Source organism: Pterocles gutturalis, unplaced genomic scaffold, assembly GCF_000699245.1.
Source record: "Pterocles gutturalis isolate BGI_N339 unplaced genomic scaffold, ASM69924v1 scaffold35232, whole genome shotgun sequence".
In the NCBI taxonomy this organism is placed as follows: domain Eukaryota; kingdom Metazoa; phylum Chordata; class Aves; order Pterocliformes; family Pteroclidae; genus Pterocles; species Pterocles gutturalis.
The window spans coordinates 20385-32564 of NW_010116732.1; the positions used below are offsets into that span (position 1 = coordinate 20385).

The 12180-nt window shown below is 36.9% G+C and overlaps 1 protein-coding gene across 1 annotated transcript in view; it reads left to right on the forward strand.

Moving 5' to 3' along the window:
* Positions 1-11978, forward strand: part of ELP2 (elongator acetyltransferase complex subunit 2) — a gene marked incomplete at its 5' end in the record, with an annotated part of 32080 nt that extends 20102 nt beyond the window's left edge. The window contains 9 exons of the mRNA XM_010075595.1: positions 1204-1273; positions 2732-2827; positions 2958-3015; positions 6973-7045; positions 7480-7666; positions 9259-9380; positions 9879-10021; positions 10554-10667; positions 11667-11978. Of these exons, the coding sequence (XP_010073897.1) occupies positions 1204-1273; positions 2732-2827; positions 2958-3015; positions 6973-7045; positions 7480-7666; positions 9259-9380; positions 9879-10021; positions 10554-10667; positions 11667-11823 (1020 nt within the window). The remainder of the gene's footprint in view (positions 1-1203; positions 1274-2731; positions 2828-2957; positions 3016-6972; positions 7046-7479; positions 7667-9258; positions 9381-9878; positions 10022-10553; positions 10668-11666) is intronic.
* Between the last annotated feature and the right edge of the window lie 202 nt (positions 11979-12180).

Here is a 12180-nt window from a genome sequence, read left to right on the forward strand (position 1 = left end):
AAGACTTTGTAAGCATTTGCATTAATGACATTGTACAAATAACATTGTGCTTTTGTAATGCTGGCAGATGTCATTATTTTACTTCTATGTAGGCTTTCCTTATCAGCTCTTCCTCTGAGTGCTCTTTTTTGATTCATGATATCACAAAGTGTTTTGCACAGGCTTTGTTTAAAGAGGAAGGCTTTATGAGCTCTAATGATACAGCTACTCTTAAACAGCTTTATTGAAATTGTTTTCTATGAATGCTTTTTTTCATTAAAGTGGGTAAGCTTTTTCTTAGTTTAGCTCAAATGCCTTCCCAAAAAAGTCCTTAAAGCCAAAAAAACCAGCTTTATATTCAAAAAGGGTTGAATAGGATTATATTCAGTTCAAATCCATGGGATTGTGTTATACTTGGGGTTTTAATGAACAGCCATTTTCGTTTTAGAGACCTTAGACTGGTGTGTGTCTCATACATTTTCTCATCAAATTATGAACATTTAAATAAATAACATAGTATTTTAAGCTGTCACCTAAATTATTAATTCCATTCTGTAAAATAGTCTTTCTTTGAACTTTTCAGGTGCTGTAAGGAAGGGCTTTTACAACTACTGAATCTAATCTTTTTCCATCTCTGCACAAAGGGCCCCAAGTTAACTTACCCTTTCTAAATAGGCTTTTTACCCCATACCTTTATGGAAGTATTTTCTGTCTAATGATTTGTCTTTCCTCTGTGCTTCTCTAAGCAGACATGTACTTCAGCCACATCTCTGTGTGATGTACTGGATTGTATCTGAAGTTGTGGGCATGGACACTCATCCTCTGTCCCCTTTTCCAAAATGCTGCTTTATTATTTCATCTCAGAACAGAGATCCTGATCCTATTGTTTTAAAAACTGCAGTGCTCTCGGTTGAGTAATTATCATTTATATCCTAGAATAAATAAAATTGTGTAAGAAAACCTGTAATTAGGGAGGAAGATGCATGCTTTACAGCGAACCCCTTGAGCTGAGGCCTTAAAGCTTTTTCTTTTCTGGCAGAGTACTGGTCTTTGTTTTGTCCAGGGGTATGTTCTGGATGAGTTGGGAGTTTTTCCAAGTGCCCCCTTTCACTTCTCTAGAAAAGTCACTCTTCTTGTCACAGGGATTCCTTAAACTGTGGCCTTTGAAGTGTGAACCTACATGGCAATCTGTGTGTAACCTTCCTTTTTTTTCTTTTCCTTCAGCAATCCTCTGATCTTCCAGAAGGTGCAACTGTGCCAGCTTTGGGATTATCCAATAAAGCTGTTTTTGAAGGTACAGCTAATGAGAAATAATGCTGATGGTGTTTCATGTGGAAACTTTTTTAAATTATTGTTATAGCATATATCTTTTTGTTAGGTCTGTCATGGTAAGCTTGACTGCAGGTTTAGAATCTAGAAAAAAAATTGTGCAAAGTGTTTATTTCTCTAGTAGCACCTAAATATAGTGCTTAAAAATGAGGAAAAAAAAAAAGCAGAAGTGAGACTCTTTCCTTCCTTCCTCTGCCTTTGTTTTCTCCTCTAGGTATCCCCAAATGTCTTGTGCAAACCCAAAATGCTCTTTCCTTGCCTCCCATACTGTATTCCACACCCCTGTAGGGAGTAGCCCCACTCTGCAAAGTGCTCCCAAGAGCCTCTCCTGTTGACTGATCTTGATGAATTTCACAGGGATGCTGGGGCTTATTGCTCTCCTGTGATGGGGCTGGGAGTAGCCAGGGCAGGATATTATTCAAATTCCTCTGCCTGCTGTTGTTCCTCTGTTTTCTTCATGCTCAATACCTGTGCCCCTTGCCCTGAAAAACTGATGTATTTTAGCCAAAAAAAAAAGTGTTGAATTAGTGAGCATACTGTGGAAACTAGGATTGGAGCTGTTAAAGCAGGACTTGTGGTTTCTCTGTAAAACACCTTGACCTCAGAAACTATATTCTGGAGTCCTTTTTACACTCTCCTCAAACGTTAGCATTCTTGTAGAGGCTTATAGAAGTAATGCTGCTTTGAGGGGGATTAGTCATGTTTTCTGTTCCAGTGAAAATAGGCATAAACCTTCTCCAGGTAGAGGATGTTTTGTGTAACTATTTGGTAAAGAAGAATTAGTTAGCCAACAGTAACTAATGTTCTGTTGGTAAAGGCTTGTGAGGCACTAAATGAATTTCTTGGAGATGTGGTGGGTGTTGCATTGTGGGGCGACCAGGAAGGAGGGACAAACATCTGTCTAGAGTGCTAAAAATAACTGAGTGTCTTGAGACTGGGGATGGAACTGGCAGTCTGGTGTTTAATCAAGTCTGTGGTGAAAATGCACTTACACTGGAATCTACAAATTAGGTTGGACCTGGTTTTTCTCTGCTTAAGGCTTCATCAGAGGGTGTGAATTAAAGAAGGAAGCATTTTAATAAGCTGTGTCTCCAGCGTCTTCAATGGCAATACAACCAAATTGTCCTAAGTCTTCTGTGAGAGAAAAGTAGCTCTGCTGGGCTTGAAGTAACTCATTAAAATATATTTTGGCAAAAACCTTTTTCTGCTTTCTCATGAGTCCTTTCACTGAGAGAGGGAGCAAAACTTCCTTAAAATAACTAGATTCTGATCGTATTATTGTAACTCTGGAAGCAGATAAACCTAATTTCAATTACTTATATTGTGAGAACAGTAGATATATTTTACTTGTGTAATAAGTGCTCATATTTTCTCTCCTGTCAAGTATGTTATTTCTAGCTAATGAAGTTCTTACTTTGAATAGGAGATGTGGCTGTTCAACCATCTGAGGATGAAGAAACATTTAATACTATTTCGAATCAGTATCCTGAGGTTTATTTTCAACCCTTGATCCTTACAGGTATGAGATTCTTTTGTGTTGTAGAAAGTAGAGAATTAAGTTCATTGGGTAGAAACTTGAAGCATTATGTAGCTGATTTTTTAGATTATTTAGTACCAAATTTGAATATGTTGTACCAAACATCTTTCAGAACCTCCTCCAGAGGATCACTTGCTGCAGAATACCTTATGGCCTGAAATTCAGAAATTGTAAGTTTTCTTTTTCTTTTTTTTATTTAATTTACAAAATTTCCAGAAAGCTATTACAACATATTAATGTAGTCTGGTCTTATTTTATTAGCTGATTTGACTTTGTGTGCAGTGTATTGCTTGTAAAATAAATAAATTATACGTATATAAATTATGAAACATTGAGAAAATAGCAGTTAGAATTGATATGTCACAGAACTTTATTTCACTAGTTGTTTCTGTACTAGTGGAATACTACATTTTTTTTTAGCAGAAAGATATTCTTTTGAACTTGTAGTGATCAAATTTTCATTGTCCCTTTGGATGTTTGTCTTTTGAAGGTCTGTTTAGGGCACCAGTACCTGCTTGGTCTTTTTACCCTCTTTGTTCCAAGAGAATAGTAAGGTTTCTGGCCTGCTGTAAGAAGCTGTGGCACCTTTTCATGGTCTTACCGGTGCTCTGGAATGTGATAGGCCTCTCTTTCCGTGCTGCACCCTTTGTTTATCTGCTCAGCAGATCTGCTTAAAACCTTGCCTGTACTGAAGGTCTCTCTGTGTAAGGATTTTTCTGCTTCTTTCCTCTTCATGGCACAGCCTTGCAGATCAGATTTGTCTTTCTGGTATGAAAGTAAACGCTGAGTCTTTGAAGAAGAAGCTTCTTCCTAAAGCCTAACAGAGTTGTAAGATGGAATAGATGGAAGCAGCAGCCAAAGTAGTATTTGTCTAGTGGTAGAGCAAAGTAATGAATGTTAAGATGGTTACTAACCCAGTTGAACGCTGACAGAGAGGGTTGTGGATTGCAAAGATAATAGGGTTACGTGGTCATGACAATAATGGTTTTAAGGTTGCAGTGTTACAGAATTCTTCAGGTGTTTTGTTCCTTCTTTTCTGAGATTGACAACAATTAACGAATGAAGGTTGTCATGTTATTTGTTCCCTAAGAATCCCAGTGACATTAGGCTATACTTTCACTGTCTTCAAAGCTTTAGTATCAATCTTCGAAGTATAGCACAAAGAAATGAGTCATCTCAAGCTCTTATGGATTTATTTATCTGACTATACTCAGAGTGGTATCAGGCAGAAACAAGAAGAATGTTGAACCTTTGCTGATGATTACAGCTACCTTTATATATTACCGGTTTTGTTACTTCAGTTGAGGGGGGGCAGGAAATAAAAAAACTTCAGGAAAACAGTTTGCAGGTTGCTTTCATTTGACTAAGTGGGAGGTTTTGTGGGAGCTCATCTTTAGTTTCAGCTGGGCAGTTAATCATTTTTCTATGCTGTCAAGTTCTTTTACAGTGTACTGAAAAGTGCTTCTAAGAGGGAAACTGGTAGGTATTAGACCATATCTGCACATTTTGTAATTTCTAGCAGTTATGTTAAATGCTTTTTCTGTGCATGTTATGGCTGCTAATGCACCCACTCACATAAGTAAATTGATGAAGGATCTCTAAGGTAGTGAAAAGGAACCAAGGCCAAAATTTTTCTTTGTTTGGCTTTGTTTCTCAGAGTCTAGCAAGACATTCATCTTTGATATTCTGATACAGGAGTACCGCCTATCTGCTTTTATATCCTGCATTCATTAAAATAACTGCATTTTATGATGGTCTTCAGGTGACTTATCTGAACATTTTTTTTCCTGTTTTTAGAGACATTGCTAATGACAGGGGTTCTTCAATGCAAGGGCAACAAGATGTAAAGCGTTCATAGACTTTCAGGTTTTTAGCTCAGGATAGTGTTGAAAGAAGTAACATGAAATTGCATAATATAGGCTTCTAGTTGCCATAGCAGCAGAAAAACAGTGTGAAGAACTGACTTGCTAAAAATAGCTTGTTTGTCATTGACATTTGTGTATTCCTAGCTCTAACTCTACACAAAATTTTGAAGGATTAGTGTTGGGTTTTGAAAAATGTTTACTTGAGTAGGTTTTAGCGTGAAGAACTTGCTGAAATTTTTACATAATCTAATAATTTTAAAATAAAAATATGGTAAATCCTGTGAAAGTATGCTGATCTTTATCCTCTTGGAAAATTGCCATAGAGAGTTTATATGCAGCAGGCTGAGATTAAAGCCTGAGTGTTGACATATATGTTTATATGTATGTACATTTCATGTAATAAACATGGAAATCTTGAGATGTCCTTTTCAACACTAGAAAAATAGTGTAATTGTTTGTCTGGAGACTTTGAAAGTCCAATCAGTTTGCCTGTGCATAAAAATTGCTATGAATTGCACATTGCTGAGGCAAAATCACTTGTGGTTGTAGTTCAACTTGTGGTTGAAAATGTAATTTTATTATTCATTCATGCAGTTGCTTCTGTCCATTGTGATCTTTTTTTGGTACTGTGCTACATAATGAAGGGATCAGATGGGGAAAGGGGTTGTACTGGAGCTTCTGTACTTGCAAGGATCATACGCTCTTGTAAACAGCATCTCCTATTGCCACTAACTTTGTTCTCTTTACTGCAGACAGCACTGGGCTATATAGGCTGTCAGTCTGACCTATGATAGTGCTGCTCATGGGACTGTGCAAAAGACAGTATTCTAGGTTTTATTTTAAGTTAAAGAGAAAGATTAAATTTTAATGCTTCTATTTAGTAAGAAAGTTGCATGCAGAAGCTCAATGTTTCTGTCAAGTGCTCCTCAGTACTACATTTAGGAGAGGAGATAAAACCAAAGTAACTGAGGACTTGTTGCACATATTGTTCCACAGGCTATTTTTCCTTCATTGAATTTCAGGAAATTTATACTTCTAATTAAATAGATACTCTTGAGTTTTGGAAACTTGGCTTTCTATGGTTTTCACTACAAAATAGTCTCTGGGAATGTGCTTTAGAAGTAAGCTTTATGATAAAACTCCTGCTGGTGGCAGAGTAAGGGGAAGACATGTATCTTAATCATTATAAGATACAATAAAGTTTGCAATTAACATTCCAATTAAGCACGACCACCAGTCCCTCTCCCCCCTGAAGGCCCAGCCACAGTTACTCTTCTTGAAAAGCCATTGCATCCCGCATCTTCAGGCATGAGTGTTGGAGTCTGTGTATGGGGTATGCCCAACAGCGACTCTTCTGGACTCCATTCAGCAGATGCAGGAAGTAATTTGTCATTTAAACAGATGTCTGTTTTGGTTGCAAGTGAAATCCCATTAACGTAAATCACATATAAGAACTTCCTTGCAACACTGCTAACCAAAGAAGTTTAATAGGAGAACTGCACATCTCTTCAGAGCTAGGAATCAAAGGAAAGCACCCCACAACTGGTATTTAGCTGATATTTGTCCATAGATTGTTATAGATTGTATCTCCAATTTTATTCCTAGTCTTTGTGACCGATTTTAATTTGTGTTAGTCTATGTGGGGTTTCTTCTTATTAGTTAAAGCCCCATCTGGATATGTGAGCTTGAATTCCAGCAGAACTTATGCAAAAACTGAATAAAAATGTATTTATGGAGGCAGCTAGAAGTTTTGGGTTTTTTTTTCCACAGTGATGTTTTCCTTTTTTGACAAGATTCTTATCCTGTAATTCAGAAATCTTCTTTCAGTATTTCACAGAACAGGCATCCTCTGGCTGGGTGTTTGCGATGTATTTCTTCGGTGATCTTCAAATATGTGGCTTCAGATTTTTATTGGTAGTGTTAAAAGTGCTTTACAAGAAAATAAGAATGCATTAAATGCTGCTTTAATCTGCTTTGTCAATCGTTAGTGTAACTTCTGCAGTGCTGATGCTTTAGGAGTATGGTATGGGCTGGAAAGATTGTTCTCTAAATAGTTCCTAAATGTGAAAGAATTTATGCAGATGTTTAAATTGAATTCTGAATTTAATGGGAATTATTTGGGGCGTAATACTGAAACAGTGGTGAGAAGTTGCTGACAGGTGCCTTTAATTTTTGTAAAGGGATTTAAATTAACATAAGAACCTAGATAAATAGTGCAAAAATGATGATGACATGTTAAATATCTTTTCACATTTATTTCAGGTATGGACATGGATACGAAATCTTTTGTGTTGCTTGCAATAATTCAAACACTATTATTGCCTCAGCATGTAAGGTAAGAAAAGATTCTAGCACCATCTAGTGAAAAGTGCCACCAGATTTCTAGGGCTGACAGAGCAGGAGTCAGAATTCAGTTTGAGCTGAATTCTGTTCTTTCACTTAAATGTGAAAGATTTTATGTAGATGGCAGTTGCCTTGCAAAGGTGACGGTGAATGCAGATAAGCTATTATTCCTAAATTATGTATGATTCATTTGAAGATATTAGCAAGATAAATTCGAACAAATATAAATGTAAAACGCTTTCTTACTGATACATTGTCAGCATTAGTAGAAAGTAGTGAAACAGTCTTGAAACTTCCCAGAGGAAAGCTGACTCTAACTTTATTGCAAGCCTTAAAACAAGCCCACTAACATCTTAGTATTTTGAAACGTGGGACTTTTGCATTTGCTTTCATTAATTCTTACTGATATTTTTTCCATCCATACAGGCTTCCAAAAAAGAACATGCAGCAATTATTTTGTGGAGCACGACATCTTGGAAGAAACTGCAGAGTTTGTCATTTCACAATCTGACTGTTACTCAGCTGGCATTTTCTCCTAATGACAATTTTTTATTAGCAGTTTCTAGAGACAGGAATTGGTCACTGTGGGGGAAACAAGACTCATCAGAGTCAGGTAAGATGTGTAAAGTGGATACACACATTTGAAGACTTAGTGGTTTGTTCTATATTCTTGCCTTCAAAATATTTGAAAGAGAATTGGTAAAATATTTTAGTGGCCATTTTCCTTACAACTTTTAAGAATTAATAATGTTGTAGGCTCCTGTGGCTTTAAGAAGTTCAATTAATGGTGTACAGGAAACCTAGAAAGGGTGTTAAAATCTGGAGAAGAATATAATCAGGCCTTAATGCTGTTCAATTGATGGATGTGATGAAGTCTGCTATTTGTCCTTCTGCTTGTATGTTTCAAATTTTCTGAATCAAGTATATGTGCTGGAGTGTAATGCCTGAACTTCAAACTGGTATTCTCTCTAGGAGGGCCTTAATCTCAGTGATCTGTGCAGGCTAGGCTGGAAGGTTCATGGCTACACCCATGTCCTGCATAGAGCTGCCTTGTCCTTCTTTGCAGGGCATGACTCTTGACAGGATTAATTTCTGACTTTGATGTGGCTTTCTGATGATCCTACAAAATTGACTAATTTGACTGAGACTGGCTCTGTCTGGAAAAACAGCTGATAGTAAAGATTCAGTTGAATTTCTCATTAAGACTTTGAGCCTTGCAAAATCATGAGGAGATTGCTAGCAGAACCCACTTTAATGGGTTCCTAGAACAGATGTTTGTGCTGAAAGTTATTATCATTGCACTGTTGGCTTAATATTACAAAAATGCTACTGGGCTCTATAGGTTTTTCCTAGAGACTTGGCAGTGAGTTTTGGCCCCTTCAGACAGTGTCAAGTTTTATCTTGGCTTGAGATTTCTGTTCTGTTCAGGCTTCTATTCTGAAACCTGGCGTAGTGTCCACAGTAGTTACACAATGTGTCAGGATAAGGACTATGAATTCCCATAGGAAGTAGAGGAAATCCTCTTTCATCTGTTCATCAATAACTTCTCTGTCTACAGGGAACATCATTACCAGCAGGCTTGCTTTACACTGATATTGATGTCCCAAGAAATGGGTATTCCAAGTCTATGCTCCAAAATGACAGCCTTTTCTGCTTAGGAAAAGGATTCCCATTTTCTGCTCTGCTGATCAGATTTATTGTGTGCTTGTATGCATATTGAAATGGCAGCCTGTCCCTTTGGGATCAGATTAATCTTTACAATTAGATGATTATGATTTGAGCTTTTGGGGCTTTAGTGATAAATAGGAACTGTAGTGTATTTGAGGTACACGTACACATGGTAAATGTTGCACTGTACTAAAACTTTTGATGTCAAGTGTTCTTATGAAAAATTTGTGTAGAAAGAACCTGAAGGTTTTATACTTGGACCTAAATTCTTCTGAAACAGATGTGTGTAAAAAATCAAACTGTTCCTATTGTTCTAGTGCCAGAAGGGCTGGCTGCTATGGAACAGGTGCTAATTATCAATTTGATATGTATTGGAAAAAAATGTTTGTGGTGCTAAGTATTGCCAATTGCTTTAAAGATGAGTGGAATAATGTCTGAGTATTCCTGCAGCTGTTACATAGAGTTAAGTAAGAGTAACAATTAGTTTTAATATAGAAAGTAATTGAAGCAAGGATTTTCTTCTCTGTTTTATTCCAGGACCAGTCTTTAGTTGCTGTGCATACACAGACAAAAATACAGCTGTTCACAGTAGAATCATTTGGTCTTGTGACTGGATGCCAGATAGCAAGTATTTTATTACTGGCAGTCGGGACAAAAAGGTAATTAATATACTAGGAATTTAAAAAGCCCAGAATTATTTAAAATATGTTTTAAATTAGCAAATCTTATGTTCTAATGAGCCTATATTCTATAAATACACAAAAAGCTTATTGTGTGTATTACCACAGAAATCAGTGAGACTTTCGTATATAAAGTGCTTCAATATGTATGTACAAGACTGTACTGTGGTCTGCCAGCTGGACTTCCTACCTTTTTTCATACAGTTAGACAAGCATATGTCACATAACTCTTATGGGTCTCTAACTTTCATAACAAAATCTGTTTTTGTTGTGAGTATCTTGAATGCAATCACACAGACTGTCTAAAAAGCTGAATCTTTGTAGACAGAAATTTCTTGCTATTTTTGGGGTCATCCACTTCGTTCTGTGCCCTGGGAATATTTTAACTAAGTTATTCCTTTTTTTTTGTAAATGCATTTTGTAGATGCATTTACAAAAACAAATGTGAAAATTCCTCAATGATTCTCTTTCTTGCAGGTCATTATCTGGGGCCAGTGCAATTTATCAGTGACTGCCGAAGGGAATATGTTGGATTCAATCAAGCCTTGTTCAACAGTACTGGATGCTGGGGATTCTGTTACTGCTGTTAGTGTCAGCCACATGCTTACTCCTGATAGAAGGTATTGCTGGTTTTCTATAATGCCATTCTGCATTTAATTTGAAATTAGTGGGTTTTTTTCCTTTTAGTCATTTTTCTGTGGTTAAATGGCTCCTAAAATAAATATCAAATATTTTGACCATTCTTTGGCTGGATGAACTTGACTTTTTTCTTTCCTAGCCTTCTTTTTGTGTGTATGGTGACTTCTCCAAACAGTGTAACAAGAAAAAAAAATAAAGGTGAGGGGAAGAGGGAGGTATGAACAGACCTGAAACACATTAATTCTTCCAACAATATTGACTGATCTGATGTTGTAATAACCTCCTTATTTTTTTCCTAACCAAATATATTTTGCAGGTTTCTGCTTGGTCATTTTTTATGAATAGCTTTGATTTAAGTTGTATTTTTCTTTGATGGAAAAGTAAGTATTGATTTGAAGGGCAAGCTGCAACACAGTGTTTGAGTGCTAGTTCTTTCTAGCTTGCATTAGAGCTGGCTTCACTGGGCTGCCTACTGTAATCTCTTCAGAACTAATGCAGTTGTTCTCTTCATAGATACATTGTTGCAGTAGGCTTAGAGAATGGGAAGATTATCTTGTACACATGGAAGCAGAGTGGGCAAGAACCAGAACGAACTGATTGGACCACATGTGTTGAGATGGATAATAGGTATGTCTTTTGAAGTAAGTTAGGAGCAAGAAAATATTATTCTTGAGACTAATAGTGCTGGAGTTCTGTTATTGTAGTATTAAAATACATGAAACTGGTTTGTTTATATATCAAAAAATGTTATCCTTTTAGGAAAAGGCTGATTTCAGAAAGTCTAACAATGTCTGTAAGCAAAACGTGGAAATAAAAATATTGATTATTTAGATTTATTTAAAAAAAAAAAAAAAACAAACAAATCCCAGTGAAAACCAAGGGGGAGGATTAAAGCCCAAAATACTTCATGCTATGAGTATGCTTTTAGAATTAGTACCCTTTGGCTCTACTTAAACCTGCTTTTTTTTTTTTAATTACCTTTAGTAGTAAGATAAGGTGATAGAAAACACTGAAGGGGGTGGGCTGGGGTGGGAAGAATCATTGTCCATATACATCAGCAAAATATTTTGGAGTGGATGACAGCAAGCTTTCAAGAGCAGCTTCTAGCAGAAATCAAAGGAATGACAAGCTATATGTGGTGCTGCTGCCGTGGCAGCTAGAGAAACTCTCTGTAGAGAGACTCTGAATATTTCATTTGAAGCATCCTCCTAGATTGTTCCTTCATGTACTTGCATTGGTAGTACCAGAAATGAAAGTTGATGGTGACTTTGGCCTGTGTGTGCTTGAAGTGAATTGGAAAGACACTGGGTAACAGGAAATCGCAGGCTGAAAGCCATAAATCTGTCATATCTCAGTAACTGAGATGCTAGACCTGCAGCTTAATGTGGTAAAACTTGAAATCAATAGCTGTTTAAGTTATTGATGAGTGAGAGGATAAACTGTCATTACTGTTAATGGTCCTACTTATTTTAAGAACTTAATATCTGCTGGTTGTCACAACTGAATTTTTCCTCAGTTGGTAGTGTTAAAAGAAGGGTACTAATTATATAAATGTTGATGTTTACACTCACGTGCCCCACTGTGTTTGACATTTTGCAGTTATGTATGGATTTCTTTTTGTTGCAGCCTAAGTCATGCTCTTGCTGTGAAACGTTTATGTTGGAGACATCATGCGGGCAGAGCTGGACATAATGATCAGAACAGCAGCGAGTGGCTGCAGCTTGCAAGTTGTGGAGCCGATCACTGTGTTAAGATATTCAACGTCAACAGATTTGCTCTTTAGTAAAGGCAGCAGGCCTGTCTGTGCAAAACAGAGTCACACTATTTTATTTCAGCTTTTAGCCATTTTGATTGAACTTCCTGTTTTCTGCCGTGGAAGGCGAAACATCTGACATGTAACTTATTAAAGCAACTTTTGTAGTAGTTTGAAATGTCAAATATTTTTCTAATTCTCCAGTTCCAGGAATATTAAGTATTTTGTACATTTTGTTTGGTGACTATCCTGGAACTAAGGGATGGGAAGTGGGGTAGGGTGTGGGAGAAGGATAACGAGACAGCTTTGTTCACTGTGATGCAAGGGGGTGGGTGGGAACCTGCCAGTACTTGGGTTCTTCTGTGCTTGGGATTGTGTGTGGAGTAC